This window comes from Pseudorca crassidens, chromosome 15 (assembly GCF_039906515.1).
Source record: "Pseudorca crassidens isolate mPseCra1 chromosome 15, mPseCra1.hap1, whole genome shotgun sequence".
NCBI classification, from domain to species: domain Eukaryota; kingdom Metazoa; phylum Chordata; class Mammalia; order Artiodactyla; family Delphinidae; genus Pseudorca; species Pseudorca crassidens.
Genome location: NC_090310.1, coordinates 63,001,715 through 63,019,239, shown reverse-complemented (window position 1 = coordinate 63,019,239; position 17,525 = coordinate 63,001,715). Strand labels below are relative to the sequence as shown.

The window sequence follows — 17,525 nt, the reverse complement described above, 5'->3', positions numbered from 1 at the left end:
TCTTGCTAATCAAAAATATATGTGCTCTACCTCCTATGCTGCTGGTGGGAATGAAAACTGGTGCAGCCACTATGGAGAACAGTATGGAGGTTCCTCAAGAAACTAAAAATAGAGTTGCCATATGACCCATCAATCCCACTCCTGCGCATATATCCAGACAAAACTATAATTTGAAAAGATCCATGCACCCCTATGTTCATAGCAGCACTATTTACAACAGCCAAGACATGGAAACAACCTAAATGTCCATCGACTGATGAATGGATAAAGAAGATGTGGCAAATACATACATGTGTGTGTGTGTGTGTGTGTATCTGTGTATACACACACACACACACACACACACACACACACATATATACACAAAATGGAATATTACCCAGCCATAAAAAAGAATGAAATAATGCCATTTGCAGCAACATGGATGGATCTAGAGATTATCATACTAAGCGAAGTAAGTCAAAAAGAGAAAGACATATACTGTATGATATCACTTATATGTGGAATCTAAAATACAACACAAATGAACATATCTACAAAACAGAAACAGACTCCTCACAGATATAGAGAACAGACTTGTGGTTGCCAAGGGGGAGGCAGGGTGGGGGAGGGAAGGATTGGGAGGTTGGGATTAGCAGGTGCAAAGTATTATACATATGATGAATAAACAACAAGGTCCTATTGTATAGCACAGAAAACTATATTCAATATCCTGTGTTAAACCATAATGGAAAAGAATATGAAAAAGAATATATATATATATATGTATAACTGAATCACTTTGCTGTACAGCAGAAATTAACACAACATTGTAAATCAACTATACGTCAATAAAATTTTTTTAAATATATATGTGTTCTAAATTTCCCTTCCTAGGAAGCCAGAGTCCAGACTTTTTGCCTTATCTGATATGTGATGTGAAGCCAGGGCAGAGGATTACAATCTCTTATGGTTATCAAGCCAATTAAATCTAAGAAGTTACTCCAGTTCTTTTGAAACAGAATCCTCCAATCTTAGCAGAGAGACACTGCCCTGGGGAACTCAAGGGCTCCATGAGAGCTCAGGTTGCAGAGGAATGAAAAGCAAATCCTGAAAGACTTCAATACCCTTTTGTTCCAAAGTCTCAAACCAATGGAGCAAGTAGACACAAAAAACAAACAAACAAAAAGACATAACAACAAAGAAAATACTCACCCTAGCGGAAAACAACATTAAAAAGTAACAAGAAGCCACAGAGTCACTGAGCACCTAAAAGTAGGTACAAGGCACTGTGGCACAAACAGTCCCTTCCTTCCATTTACCAAGTCCCTGCTTTGTGCTAAGCACTTTACGAACACTGACTTGCACGATTCTGGCAACTATAACTAACTACCTGGGGATTTCTATCACCATTTCCCAGATGATTGCCAATTAACCTGAGACCCTGAGATTATATAACTTGCCCAAGATCAGAATGTACAGGAACAGGTATGCTCTTTTCAGGCAGGTGAGTTGCATTAAAAGATGATAACAATGGCAGCTAACATTTACTGGATACCGATTATGTGCCAGGCACACTTCTAGGTTCTTTTCATGCAATAACCCAGTTAATCAATTAATCTTGACAACAATCCTATGAGATAGAGACTCTTACTATTCTCATTTCAGAGATGAGGAAATTGAGGCTCAGAGAGGCGGTATAACACTAGTTGGGTCAGGATTTATACCCAAGCAGTCTGACTCCAAGGCCCATGCTCTAACCAGTACAGAAATCAGCTCACTACATTGAACACCTACTATATGTCAGGCACTGTGCCAGCCTCACAGAATGCACACCCACGAGGAGCTTTCAGCCAGCTGGCGGACAGAGACAAGTCATCAGCCAATGGCAATACTAGGTCCCAGATGCAGATGCTATGGAGGGCCTAGTCTCTTGTCCTATCAGTTAAGAGGCTAAGAAGTACACAGGACCAGCAACAAGCCCAGTCTTAGAGGGATGGGGTGCAGATCTAAGAACTCAAGCCTACCCAGGGCCTGAAGGGAAAGGAGAGGGAAGAGAGAAGTGTTCCAGAAAGAGCAAAACACAGGCACGAAGGCCTGGGGCAACCATAAGGGGTTTATGGCAGGTGAGGTGTAGGCTGGTGCTTCTCAAACTTTACTGTGCATATAGATCACCTGGAGGGCTTATTAAAATGCAGAGTCTGATTCCGCAGGTCTGGGGTGGGGCCTGAGATTCTGTATTTCTAACAAGCTCCCAGGTGATGACAACATTTCTAGTTCACGTGAGTAGCAAGCATGACTAGGTCTGTGTAGACAGGAGACTGGAAAACGGGTAAGGGATACATCACACAAAAGCCACACTGAGTTTGGGCTTTCTCCTTAGTGCATTGGGGAGACACTGAAGAACTTTAAGTAGGAAAGAGATACATCATATCTGCAGTTTTAAAAATGACTCTGGTTACCAAGTCCGCGTGCGTATGTGTTCGGGGGAAAGGTGTGTGTGTGCAGCACGTTTCTGCTCCAGAGACATAGTAATGTCCAGCCCTAGAGAAATTACCTATAAATTCTTGGTCAGATGTGAACAGAAGCAGCAGCCAGGTGGGGAAGCAGAATGGGAGGCAGTGGTTCTGAAACTTGAACAGGCAAGGAAATCACCAGGAGGGATTATTAAAACAGATTCCTGGGTCTAACCCCCAGAATGTCTCTTTCAGTAGCTCTGGAGCAGGGTCTGGGAATCTGCACTTCAAACAAGTCCGCAGGAGATGCTGGTACTGCTGGTCTTGTCTTGGGATAACACTCTGAGAACCACTGGTGTAGTGGAAAAAGCACAGGCTTTGGGGGCCATACAGATATGAATTCAAAGCCCTGATCCACCACTTCCTAGCTGTGTGGCTTTGGGCACGTTTTTTAAACTCTTTGAGTCTCTGGTTTCTTATTTGTAATAAGAAAATAGTAATACTAAACTCATGGCAGGGCGGTTGAGTGATGATGCTGGTAAGGATTAAGTAAAGTACACAGAGTGTGTGCTTGATAAGGCAGAGTGGCTTTGCTCTGGGTTGCATCGGAAGGCAGGAGCAATGAGTGCACTGCAAGGAGGGAGATATATGCTCAATCTAAGGAAACTTCCAACAAGAGAGTTATCTAGCTAAGGAAAAGGCCATAACCATGAGCAAATCAGAGAGAAGGAGGTGACCAAGGAAGGAGGTGAAAGGGGATATCCCTACCCTAGTGAGGAGAGTGAACCAGAAGCCTCATTACCTCCCATAAAACTCAAGAAATTCATGATTCCCTTGAAAATATGGGACATTCCATCAACCCAAGCAACCTAAAGGTTGAACAAAACAAGGCAAAGTTCCACCCAGAGTTGGGTTCCATAAAGACATCTTTTGGAACTTCCCTGGTGGCGCAGTGGTTAAGAATCTGCCTGCCAATGGAGGAGACATGGGTTCAAGCCCTGGTCCGGGAGGACCCCACATGCCGCAGAGCAACTAAGCCCGTGCGCCACAACTACTGAGCCTGCGCTCTAGAGCCCGCGAGCCACAACGACTGAGCCCACGTGCCACAATCACTGAAGCCTGCGCGCCTAGAGCCCGTGCTCCGCAACAAGAGAAACCACCGCAATGAGAAGTCCATGCACCACCACGAAGAGTAGCCCCCGCTCACCACAACTAGAGAAAGCCCGTACAGCAATGAAGACCCAACGCAGCCAAAAATAAATAAATAAATTTTAAAAAAAGACACCTTTTGAAGAACCTCAGAGTCAAGTAATCCAGGAGGCCAGAGAGGGGAAGTGACGTGTTCACACAGCAAATTATCTGCAGAGTAAAGGAAGTCCAGCTGTACCAAACCTGGCAGAGCTGAGTGATCAGAAGTTTGTCCCCACTGTGGGAGCCAAGCTGGGAGATAATTTGGATACCTCATGATTAGAGGTATCCAAAGAAGAACCTGATGGCACAGATTAATTGCTTTTTGTCTCCCTTTACCCTCCCTCTCTAATTCTTTTCCTCTCCAATACTTTGTCTTCCTTGCCCCTCCCCCAATTCAATGCTTTACTACCAACAAACAAATCACTCTAGTCAGTTTCACACTTATCCTTTACTTCAGGATTATTTTGAAAAGAAAAATAATGAAGGCATACTAGTTCTACTAAATATTAAAATACAGAGCTATCCAAACTGGTATTGGAGAAGACAGAAAAGACTTCAATGTAGAAACTGAAATAAGAGCAGTATCAGAAGAAAATATAGCTATACTTTTAAACAATCTTGACATGGAAAGTTTTCTAAGAAGAAAACAAAATCCAGAAGCTATTAAGAAAAAGAATATAAAGGAAGAAGGAAGAAAATGAAAAAAAAATCACCATAGAAAAAGAAAAAGACAATTTGAATAAAAATATTTCCCACACACCTGACAAAGGGCTAATTTCTTCAATACACCAAGAGCTCTTACAAACCAATAAAGGACAAATAACCCATAAGGATAAGAATGGGCAGTTAAGGGCTTCCCTGGTGGCGCAGTGGTTAGGAATCCGCCTGCCAGTGCAGCGGACATGGGCTCGAGCCCTGGTCTGGGAAGATCCCACATGCCGCGGAGCAACTAGGCCTGTGCACCACAACTACTGAGCCTGTGCTCTAGAGCTCGTGAGCCACAACTACTGAAGCCCGCGCGCCTAGAGCCCATGCTCCGAAACAAGAGAGGCCACCACGGTGAGAGGCCCACACACCACAGAGAAGAGTAGCCCCCGTTCGTCACAACTAGAGAAAGCCCACACGCAGCAATGAAGACCCAACACAGCCAAAAATAAATAAATAAATAAGAAGTATTAAAAAAAAAAAAAAAGAATGGGCAGTTTAAAAGTTCAAATGGTCAGACACAAAAAGATGCTCAACATCATTCATAATCTAAAAACTGTAAATGAAAATAATGACATCTTTTTCACCTTTCAGAGTCAAAGTTTAAAGAAAATCTGAATACACTAGATATAGGTAAATTTGGGGAGGGCAATTTAGCACAATATATACTTAAATGGAAGGTAGAATTATTATGAAATACTGCCAACATAAGATATTAAGTTGAAAAAAAAAGATGCACAGCAGTGTATGTATAGCATAATATCATTTGTCTAAATAAATTCGTTAAAAGAATGTACCAAAGCCAAAGACATCACAAGAAAAGGAAACTACAAATATTCCTCAGGAACACAGACAGAAAAATCCTTCACAAAATATTAGCAAATTGAATCCAGCAACATATAAAAAGGTTTACACATCATGGCCAAGTGGGGTTTAGCCCAGGAATGCAAGGTTGGCTTAATATCTGAAAATCAAATAATGTAATACACCATATAAATAGAATAAAGGACAAAAACTATACAATCATCACAACTGATGCAGAAAATGCACTTGACAAAATCCAACACACATTCATGATAAAAACTCTCAACAAACTAGGAATAAAAAAGAACTTCCTCAATCAGATAAATGGTAGCTTTGAAAAACCCATGGCCAACATCATACTTGATGAAAGACTGAATGCTTCCCCCTAAGAAGAGGAACAAGGCAAGGATGTCCACTTTTCCCATTCCTATTCAACACGGTTCTATAAATGCAAATAATGTGCACTAAAGCTAATAATTAAAGTCATCCAGATTAAAAGGAAAAAGTAAAAGTGCTTTTATCTGCAGATCACATATCTTGTATCTAGAAAATCCTAAGAAATCCACAAAACAACAACTAGAACTAATAAACAAGTTGAGCCAGGTCACAGACTACAAGATCAATATATAAAAATTAATTGTATTTTTACACACTAACAACAAACAATCCAAAAATAAAATTAAGAAAATATTGCAGGGACTTCCCTGGCAGTCTTAACTACTGGACCAGGTTTGATCCCTGGTTAGGAGTCTAAGATCCCACTTGCTGCACGGTGTGACCAAAAAAAGAAAAAAAAAGAAAAGAAAATAGCTCCATCCACAGTACTTCAAAAAGAATAAAATATTTAGAAATAAGTTTTCAAAAAGGACTTGTACACTGAAAATTACAAAACATTGCTAAGAAAAACAAAAGAAGATCTAAACAATTGGAGAGACATTCCACACTGGATTGGAAGACAATATTGTTAGGATGGCAATTTTCCCCGGACTAATCTATAGATTCAGTGCAATCCCTATCAAAATCCCAGTAGGCTTTTTTGTTGAAACTGACAAGTTGACCCTGAAATTTACCTGGAAGCACAAAGGACCTAGAATATCCAAAACAACTTCAAAAAAGAACAAAACTAGAGGATTTACACTACCAATTTCTAAGCAATTATAAAGCTACAGTAATCAAGACAGTGTGGTAAGGATAAGCATAAAACCCACTGGAACGTGGACTTCCTTGGTGGTGCAGTGGTTAAGAATCCGCCTGCCAATGCAGAGGACATGGGTTTGAGCCCTGGTCTGGGAAGATCCCACATGGCGTGTAATACACTAAGCCCGTGTGCCACAACTACTGAGCCTGTGCTCTAGAGCCCGCGAGCCACAACTACTAAGCCTGAGTGCCACAACTACTGAAGCCCACGCGCCTGGAGCCTGTGCTCCACAACGAGAAGCTACCGCAATGAGAAGCCCGTGCACCGCAACAGAGTAGCCCCTGCTCCCCGCAACTAGAGAAAGCCTGTGCGCAGCGACGAATACCCAACACAGCCAAAAATAAAATAAATTAATTAAGTAATTTTTTTTGTTTTGTTTTGGTTTTGGTTTTGTTTTGCGGTACGCGGGCCTCTCACTGTTGTGGCCTCTCCCGTTGCGGAGCACAGGCTCCGGACGCGCAGGCTCAGCGGCCATGGCTCACAGGTGCAGCCGCTCCGCGGCATGTGGGATCTTCCCGAACCAGGGCACAAACCCGTGTCCCCTGCATCGGCAGGCGGACTCTCAACCACTGCACTACCAGGGAAGCCCTAAATAATTTTAAAAAACAAAACAAAAAAACCCCAATGGAACAAAATTAAAAGTCTAGAGATAAATTTTTGCATTTACAGTAAATTGACTCTCAACAAAGTTGCCAAAGCAATTCAATAGGGAAAGGATAGCCTTTTCAACAAATGGTACTTGGACAATTGGGTAACCACGTGCAAAAGGAACCTCACATCACATACAAAAATTAACTAAAAATAGATCATAGACCTAAACATAAAAGCTAAAATGATAAAACTTCTAGGAGAAAGTCTGTGCCCCTGGGTTAGGCAAAGATGTCTTAGATACAAAAGCACAACCTATATTTTAAAAAACTGATAAATTGAATTTCATCAAAATTTAAAACTTTTATACTTCAAAGATATCATTAAGAAAATGAGGACTTCCCTGGTGGTGCAGTGGTTAAGAAACCACCTGCCAATGCAGGGGACACGGGTTCGAGCCCTGGTCCAGGAAGATCCCACATGCCGTGGAGCAACTAAGCCCATGCGTCACAGCTACTGAGCCTGCGCTCTAGAGCCCACAAGCCACAACTACTGAGCCCACGTGCCACAACTACTGAAGCCTGTGCGCCTAGAGCCTGTGCTCTGCAACAAGAGAAGCCACCGCAATGAGAAACCCGCGCACCACAACGAAGAGTAGCCCCTGCTCGCCACAATTAGAGAAAGCCTGCGTGCAGCAACAAAGACCCAATGCAGCCAAAAATAAATAAATAAAAAATAAATTTATTTAAAAAAAAAAAAGGCTTCCCTGGTGGTGCAGTGGTTGAGAGTCCACCTGCCGATGCAGGGGACACGGGTTCGTGCCCTGGTCCGGGAAGATCCCACATGCCGCAGAGCGGCTGGGCCCGTGAGCCATGGCCGCTGAGCCTGCGTGTCCGGAGCCTGTGCTCCGCAACAGGAGAGGCCACAACAGTGAGAGGCCCGCGTACCGCAAAACAAACAAACAAAAAGAAATGAAAATGAAAAACAGGCCACAGACTAGGAGAAAAACCTTTGTAAATCACATATCTGATAGGGGACTTGCATCCAGAATATATAAAGTTTGGCAGTATCTTTAAAGAGTTAAACATAAACTTACCATACTATCCAGTAATTCCAATCCTAGGCATTTACCCAAAAGAAAAGGAAATACATGTCCATACAATGACTTGCACATGAACGTTCCTAACAGCTTTGATCACAACAGTCCAAAATTGGAAACAACCCAAACACCCATCAATTGGTGAATGGATAAACAAAATGTAGTATAGCTGTACAATGGAATACTATTCAGCAATAAAAACTACCAATTCATGTTACAACATGGATGAACCTCAAAAATATTATGCTAGGTAGAAGCCAGATGTGAAAGTCTATGTACTACATGATTTCACTTACATGAAATGCCCAGAAAAGGCAAATCTATAGAGACAGAAAGCAGATCAGTGGTTGGCTGGCTGTGGGAACAGTGTTATTGGCTGCAAGTGTCAATCCCTTGACTGTAAGGGAATTTGTTGGGGTGACAGAAATGTCTAAAACTTTGTGTCATTATGAAGATGGTTGTATAAGTCTATATGAAAAATTATTGAACTGTACACTTAAAATGGGTAATTTTATGGTGTTAAATGATACCTTCAAAAACCTGAAGAAAAAAAAATCAACTAGGGGGAGGTATAGACAAAACAAGTTTGGCAATATAATAGCAATTGCTGAAGTTGGGTAATGGGTTACAGAGGTTCTTTATACTATTTCTTCTACTTTTGTGTATGTTGGAAAATTTTTATAACAAAAGGTTTTTAAAAATAGACGTTTTATGTGCATAAAGATGTTCTGGAGAAACATTTTTTTAAAAATCAAAGACTACACCTGATGAATGGATGGTGGGGTAGCTGAGTGACTTTCTTTTCATTTATAGCTTTCATACTTTTTCCCAAGTATATGGATCACCTATATTCAAAATAAATACATTGACACTTTAAGAAGGGGAAGGCTGCCTCTGAAAATACATGGGCAAGTTCCCCCAAAGATGTGCAGAAAATGGGAGCTACAAGGTAAGAATGATGCAGAGGAGATTCTGAAGCCAGGTGTGTGGGTAACCAGACCAGATCAGTAATTCTTAATCTTGGGAAAGTGTTGCAAATCCCCCTAAGAATCTTAAAAAGCTACAGACGCTGCTCCCAGAAAAAAACACTCCGAAATGCAGAATCTGATGTATAATTCCAAGAGGATCAAAGGACCTAGAAGTTCACGGGCCCTTGATAAAGACCCCTGTACTGGATCCCATTCCAACTTTTGTGATTATCTGACTTAATTACCTCTGTAGCCCTGATAGCCTCATAGAGGATGTTTGACCCATATTTCATTTCTGTAAGGAAATTAGGGAGAAGCAAAGTACCTGCTTCTTGGGAAATTCCTTTATATCTTCCTTTAATTTTTAATTGATCACCACAGGAACTCTCACATGAGGTTCAGTTTGAAAAGCCAATTAAGTATTTAGGAAACATCTGCTGCAAGTTCAGAGCCATGAAAGGAGCAGAGTCCTAGGAGAGGTGAACCAGTCCATTCAACGTTATTTTGCTTGACTTGGTTTCCAAGTCACAAGACTGCAAAGGCAGCATGTCAAGGAACAAGGTGATGGCAATCTAGAAGCCCTTGTGCTGTAATCTAACACCCTATCACTGGCAAAGATATGGGTGACCTGAAAAGTTATAAAGCTCGAGAGGCCTAAGAATCAAGGTCTTGCCCTCCCTATCTACTTTATTCTTGGGGGCTGGGCACGCAGAAAATTTTCTCCGAAACAACAGCCCAATGAAGGACTACTAGGACCAAAAATCACCCCTCACCCCCCGCCCAAATTTGCACCACCCAGTTTGAAAGGTATGAACAATTAACTTCTTCCAAAGAAAATAGGAAGTTTCCCCTGAGAACTGAAAATTATTTCATTCACTCATATTTCTCTGTGGGCAGAAGTTAACCTTTTGTTTTCTGGAGCCCTCTGCCTTACAGTCGTCTTTCCCATAAACAGCATCACCTAGAGATAGAGTCTGGCCAATCTGAACAGCCTTCCTGGTTTCTATTCCATGCCTTTCCCGCTGCAAAAGCAGCACCTTCCCTTAAGAGTAAGCTAGATTCTTCTTTTTCCTTTTCAAAGATACAGTCACCATTTTAAGATTGCTCAGTAACTGCTCCCCAGGGCTGCGAAGAACAAAGAAAAAGGCTTTGGGGCACAGTTTGCAAACAGTTAACTGAAATCAGTTACCTAATCAGTTAAAGCTCCCTAAGAATTCAACCACACATGAAGGACAGCTAAAGACCTCAGGAAGAAAAACAAACAAACAAATGAACCAAAACAATCACACAAGCAAAAAAACCAAACCAGAACCAAATTAGCCACAGGAGACTGAAAATGTAGCCTTTATTTCAGAGCCCAAAGACACAGAATAGCTGTTGAGCAGAGACACACAAAAAGACTCAAAACTGTTCTTTGGGGGTAGGGAACAACCCACAGCAGGCTGTGGAAGTCCAGGTGAAACTAGTAACTACCCTCACCAAGCAAAAGACAACCAGACCCAAACCTTGAGGCTAGCAAGTGCAGAAATAAAACATAAAAAATGCACTGACCTTCCCTCTCCCCCTGGGTATTTGTAAAAGGACTCTCAGTTAGCCCAAGCAATAGGCTTAGATGGTTCGTCTCCTAAAGACTTCAAACCATGGAGTAGGAAAGTTACAGAGAGCTCTCTTTGCGCTAGGCATGTTCATCTCATATTTCATTTAATCATCACAACAATCCTTTGAGGAGAGTATCATCCTCATTTTAAGAATAAGGAAACCGGGCTTCCCTGGTGGCTCAGTGGTTAAGAATCCGCCTGTCAATGCAGGGGAGGTGGGTTCGAGCCCTGGTCCGGGAGGATCCCACATGCCGCAAAGCAACTAAGCCCGTGTGCCCCAACTACTGAGCCTGTGCCCTAGAGCCTGTGAGCCACAACTTCTGAGCCCACGTGCCACAACTACTGAAGCCCACGCACCTAGAGGCCGTGCTCCACAACAAGAGAAGTCACTGCAATGAGAAGCCTGCGCACTGCAACGAAGAGCAGCCCCCGCTCGCCGCAACTAGAGAAAGCCCGCGCGCAGTAACGAAGACCCAACGTAGCCAAAAAAAAAAGGTAAAAATAAGGAAACCGATTCGGATGAAAAAGTTTTTTTTTTTGCGGTACACGGGCCTCTCACTGTTGTGGCCTCTCCCGTTGCGGAGCACAGGCCCCAGATGCGCAGGCTCAGCGGCCATGGCTCACGGGCCTAGCCGCTCCGCAGCATGTGGGATCTTCCTGGACCGGGGCATGAACCCGTGTCCCCTGCATCGGCAGGCGGACTCTCAACCACTGTGCCACCAGGGAAGCCCGGATGAAAAAGCTTTAAAGATGTATGGTGGTGACAGTTGCACAATAATGTGAATGTACTTAATGCCACTGTACACTTAAAATAGCTAAAATGATAAATTTTATGTTATGTCTATTTTACCACAATAAAAAAATGTTTTTAAAGTAACAGGTTTAAAGAAGCAAATAGTTTTACCAAAGTCATAAAACCAATCAGAGTGTCAGATTCTAGCCCAGGTCCTTAGACCAAGCCTTAGTTTCTTCATTTGTAAAATGGGCTTTTGTAAGGATTAGACGGAATAATGGATGAGCCTATGGTTTATCAACTGAAATGTATCTTGTGAGCAGAAATCTCCCCTTCAAAGTTAGGTAACATAGGGGATTACCACACCTTTTCATATTGCTTTTGAATCAGAATGTCAAAATAGGAAAAATGTTATAGAGACCACCTCATTCAGGGGTTGCAAGTTCAACCACCTAGAGGGGCCAGGCAAGTTACCTAAATGGTGAAGGAAGGAACAGGACACGAGGGAGTGGAAGAGAAAATGACAAACTGGGTCCTGCATGGGGAATGCTCCTGACGAGGGACTTGGGCCCAAATTTTCAAGAAAAAATGAAACTTTAGAGTTTTTGTAATGTGAAATCTCCCAATTATTAAATATTGGCAACTAATTAGAAAACATTTAAAGTCCTGTGCCTGCCAATCTCCATCCTCCACCCCCACCACCCCAATCAAATCCATATGAAGATGCGGTCCATAAACTGTCTATTTATAGCATCTGATCTACTTCATTAGAAACTGAGGCCCAAAGACGTTAAGTGACTTGCCAGGACACCCAGACTCCCTTCCAAACTGGCTTACGAATTCAGCTCCAATTTGTGATTTGATTTTGTTTTTTAAGAACTGCTAGTAGCATTTAGCATAGCCTCTGAATACAAAACCTTCAGACTTCAACCCTGGGAGGTCTGTCAGTTTAATGTTCGGGCATAGGTGAGAAATCATGGTAGGGGGCAGAGAAGGAAGCAATGAAGAGGAATGAGACGGAACCAAGAAGTCGCGGTGTCCCCAGCCGTGCCCCACTTGGGAACTACCAGTGTCAGCAAATGGTTCAGGGATCAAAGCAGGTTTGGGGTGGTAGGTGGCTCCTACCATTCGTCTACGGCCAGATGGCCCTGTTCATCCTGGGTCCTTCCCACCTTCCTGCCAGTGCCCAGAGATCAAAACTCAACCTTCTCCAACATTCTGTGACCTGCTTCTTTAATGCTGAGATCAAAGGGGAACTTTTGTCCAAGTTGTAAAAGAGAAACCAAGAGGCAACTTAATGCCATCTCTGCCTTCTCTGGACTTCCTGAGGGGATTAAGGGCACTCCTTTAAAGGGATTCCTCAGAGAAACACATTTGTACCAAGGCCTGGTGTCGGCGCCTCAGCTCCAAAGACGCAGTGACTCCTGCAGAACATGTGCCAGGTGGAGCAACTCGAGGGAGCAGACAACACAACCAACAGACAGCCGCTTGGGAAGACCACAGGGATTATGGTCATGAAAAATAAAAATCAATCTGATTTTATAGGCATATTAGCAAAAATCACCTTAAATACAAGTACTGTAAACCACAAAATTTTCAACCAAGACTTTAGAAATCCTCAAGTCTAAATCTTAATTTCACATATGACATGTGTTGAAACAAACCAAAAAAGCCAAAATAATCTGCCCCAGGCTACACGGTGGATCAGTGGCAGTGCTGGGACTAAGCTCCGGCTGCTGACTCCTGCTCCAGTGCTCTTTCCTCAATGGGCTGATGCCCATCCACATGTGAGGCCCAGGGGAGACAGCAACTTGTCACACACAGGACTGGTAGCAGAGTCCAGGCCTCCTGCCTCTTGTTCCAGGCCTCTATCATCCAGATTCCACCACTAAAAACGGCTCCTGTGCTTCTGACTGGGTTGGGGGGGCCAGTGCGGGATGGGACGGGGGGCGGGGGGGAACTGGCTAGCACTGCTTCCATCTGCTCAAAGGAACCTTGAGGTCATTCTGGCCATTCCCCTGCCTCTGGACTGGATCAAACCCAAGTAACCTCAAAACAGTGAGAACTGACCCAGCAGTTCCACTCCTAGGTATATACCCAAGAAAACTGAGAACCTATGTTCACGCAAAAACTTGTACACAAAATGTTCATACCAGTGTTATTCGTAACAGCCAAAAAGTGGAAACGATCCCAAAGTCCATCAACGGATGAAAGGATAAACAAAACGAGGTCTATCCATACAATGGAATATTATTTGACCATAAAAAGGAATGAAATATTGATACATGCTACAACATGGATGACGTTTGAAAACATTATGCCATGTAAAAAAAAAAAGTCAGATACAAAACACCACATATTGTTTGATTCCATTTATATGAAATGTCCAGAAAAGAAAAATCTATACAGACAGAAAGTATATTAGTGGTTGCCAGGGACTGGTGGGAAAGGGGGAGTGGGAAGTGGCTGCTAATGGGTTTCTTTATAGGGTGATGAAAATGTTCTGGAAGTAGATAGCAGTGAAGGTTACACAACTTTGTGAATATACTAAAAACCACTGAACTGTAAACTTTAAAAGGGTGAATTTTATGGTATATGAATTATATTCCAATAAAAAGGGAAAAAGATAAAACCCAAAACAGTATAAACAATGATTATGTGAGAGAAATACACAGAGTTTTATTCTCCAAATGGAGGTTTCTAGACTCCTGAGATGCCTACAAATGCATTCAATGGACATTTCCCAAGTTCCATGAAAATAATATTCCCCAAAGCATATTCCATATGATCAAGAGTTCCATAAGGAGTGAGACATGAGCCTGCTTCTCACCTCAGACCCAGCTAGATCAACTCAGTATCCTGTAACTTTATAGAGTCGTCTAAATCCAGGGCAGGAGGAAGGCAGGAAAACTAGAGAGCTTCAGTTTACACCAGCCACCTACTCCTATGCTGCAGGAAGTTCAGGAAACCCCATTGTGCTAACACAGACCTGGGAGGTGGCAGCCAACCCCTGGGGAAGAAGAACCAATCACTAAGGAGGGGAAGGGGGAGAAACACATAAATACCACTTGAAACTTGCGTCCACAACCCTAACTTGCAAAACAAAAGAATAAACCAAAACCCAGCATGTTCCCACGGTCACTGAATCTATTAGCTCACTTCCTCTTTCCTTGTATGACTTGCCTCAAAACCCAGATACCCCAAAGCAGATCCACACACTTCCATTCCCAACAGCTGTGCAACAACCTATGTGTACGAGGGTGTGGGGACTGTTCTGACTTGCGTGTAATAAAGTGCTTAATACAGATCAAGCTCAAGTCCATCTGCCCACTCTGCCTGTCACACATATCCCCCTGTAATAAACTTGCTTCCATGCCTTTTCACCATTGCATCAAACGTGAAGTTTCTCACGTGCACTCTTTAAAATGGCCTCTGTGGGTCACTGTATACATTACATCCTCAGTTTCTTGAAATCAGTTACAGTATTCATGAAAGCACAGGACGACACTCCCAGGTGACACAACAAACACGAAATCACTGTGCTTTCCACTGTCCTTAGAATAAAATCCAAACTCCTTTCCATTGTTTCTCTGCAGGCTGAGAACAAGCCGGCTCCCTTAATGTAACGTTCTGGAGAGGATGGGAAGGCGAAGCACCTAACAGAACAGTCTTTCAAAATGCAGTCCACAGACTGTAAACTGTAGACTACAACCCACCACAATTATAGGCATGCTTCTAGAAACACAGCTCTTCCTGCCTCTCTGCCATTTCCTCTTGTATCATTCTCTGCACCACACCCTGACTCCTCACCATGTTTCAGTCCCTCCAGCCTTCTATGTTCCTCAAACATACTCTTTCCCACCTTGGCCCTTTACGCTTGCCATTTCCTTTACCTGGAACACTCTTTGCATTGCTAGTTCCTTCTTGTCAATCAGGTCTCAACTCATGTCACTTTCTCTGAGAAGACTTCTCTGACCACTTAATGCAAAGCAGGTGCATCACCCTGTCACCCCCAATCACTACCATTTCACCTTGCCATCTTCACAGCACTTACTACTACCTGACACTACCTTGTTCATGTATTTGTTTACTTACTCACTGCCTGTCTCCTCAGACTAGAAAGGCTCCACGAAGGTAGGGACCTTGACCCTCTAATTCACCAGAACATCTCTAGGTCTTGGCACAGAGCAGGCCCTCAAATATTTGTTGATTAAATAAATGTGTACCAGAAATATGTTAACTTATTACCTCTTAAAAACCTCAGAACAGGGCAGGAATTTCCCAGTGCAATGCAATAAATGCCATTTTATTGAACTTTTGTAAAAGCGGGTGTGACTTTTCCTGTTAAGTTCTTATGCCATTCTTGTTCTGAATGTGGCCCAGAAAAAAAATGCGTTTCAACATACCACTTTGGGGATTTTTATCAGGCAAGACTGTGAAGACTTTTACCTGACCTCTGAGGTTCTAAACAAGGAATCCCTTTATTAAACAAAAAGGATAATTTATCAGTTGGTTAACAGAAGGAGGGAAATTTGTTATCAGCCAATATCCTACCCTTGTTTGGAGAAAATCAACACCAAAGAATTTAAACAACAATCTTCTTTACTAAAGTCAAATGCCCTTTGTGTGCACTCCCAGGATGCAATTATCTGCTGAGGAAGCAACATACAGGAACACCCAGACAATCACTCTGGACTAAGTGACTTAGTTTTGGTTCTGGTCTCTTGACAAGCAGAATGTGAGCCGAGCTTCTGGAAGAAGAAAGGGCCAGTCCTTCATAGATCTACTTCCAGCGTTCTGTACCAGAAGCCAGCAAGTTCTGACCCACTTTCCAGGCACAGCTTATCCACATACCCTTATTCACACACAGGCTTCATCCTGTAGGGGCACGGGAAGGGGAGGGGGGCAGGCGGGGCTGGTACAGTGTTTTTCGAAACGTAGTTACAGACCATCTCGATCATAATCGCTACAGTGCTAATAAAAGTGCAGATTCCTGGGCATCATCTAGCCCTAAGGAATTAGAATCTTTGGAAACTGCATTTTTAACAACCTCCAAGCACACACCCCGAGTCTTATGCACAGTTAAGTTTGAAAACCAGTGGGATAAAAGCTCCCTATGAGAGAGGCAGGGAGTTGAGAGAAGACAGGAGAAATGATTAGGGAAGAATCTGGGGATGGAGGATGGGGGGGGGCCAAAGGCATGCTTCCGGGTATCGGCAGTCAAGACAAGTGCGCGGTGGGAACAGCTGAGGGTACAGGTGAAGACAGGGCTCTGGAAAAGATCTGACACAGTATTTGGGCTGGAAGGTTGGTCAGAGGTGAGGACGCATCCGCGGACTGGTCAAGACAGTGGGGAGGCGGAGAGAGCAGGGTCTGGACGTGAGAGGGAGGAGCGAAGGTGGGAATAACTGGGGGCTCTTCAGAGAGATCAGGGCTGGAAAGTGAAAACTGGGAAATGGGAGTCACAGGATGCGGAGACCAAAGCCAGAATAAGAACCGACGGAGGCGGTGTTTGAGACCTTTCCTCCGACCCAGTGCCTCCCCCAAAACTTCGGGCCTTGACAAGACTGAGTGCGGGGCAAAGGCCGGAGAGGGGGAGTTTGGGGGAGTCAAGTCCTGTCAGGGATGTCCCTCAGGCCTGCACTAGGAGTCCCTGAGGTGGCTCGGGCCAGGCATGGGACGCCGGAAAGTCCTGGGATCTCCCGGAGGGCCCCGCTCCATCTCCGGCTCCCGGAGCCTCCTTCACTCACCATCGCAGCCGCCATCTTGGATCCACGTGTCGTCGTAGTGACGTCAGCGGAAGTAGTGTTTCCCTGGTTACGGAGTTAAACTCCGCAAGGTGCTGCCTGCCTTCAGTTGCTCCTTTCGTGGCGGTGAGTGGAGGGGCAAAGAAGACTTAGCTGCTGATCGGTAGCTTGGTCTGGGGAGTCAGGTCGCTGATTAGGTGAAAAGAGAGAATGGTGTAACTACGGGAGCCATGTTAACTCCTGGCAGAGCCTGCTCCTCCCACTCTTGACACTGCATTGTGGGTAATAGAGGTGTGAGTAAACGCACTTGTTTTGTGGACTCCATTTTTACTATTGGCAGGAAGACCCGTTGCCAGGGTTACCTGAGGCCCCTGATATGGGTGAGTGGGATGGGTACCAGGGCTCTATTAGCAGAATAATTTGTAATTATATATTTAATTACTTGCTTGAATATCCTAT

The 17,525-nt window shown here is 43.6% G+C and overlaps 1 protein-coding gene across 1 annotated transcript in view; it reads right to left on the bottom strand.

Annotated features, from left to right (window-relative positions):
* The window catches only part of TM9SF4 (transmembrane 9 superfamily member 4), a 56,761-nt gene extending 39,440 nt beyond the window's left edge, over positions 1-17,321 (bottom strand). Inside the window, exon 1 of the mRNA XM_067707801.1 lies at positions 17,070-17,321. Coding sequence (XP_067563902.1) covers positions 17,070-17,084 — 15 coding nt within the window. The 5' untranslated portion in view covers positions 17,085-17,321. The remainder of the gene's footprint in view (positions 1-17,069) is intronic.
* Between the last annotated feature and the right edge of the window lie 204 nt (positions 17,322-17,525).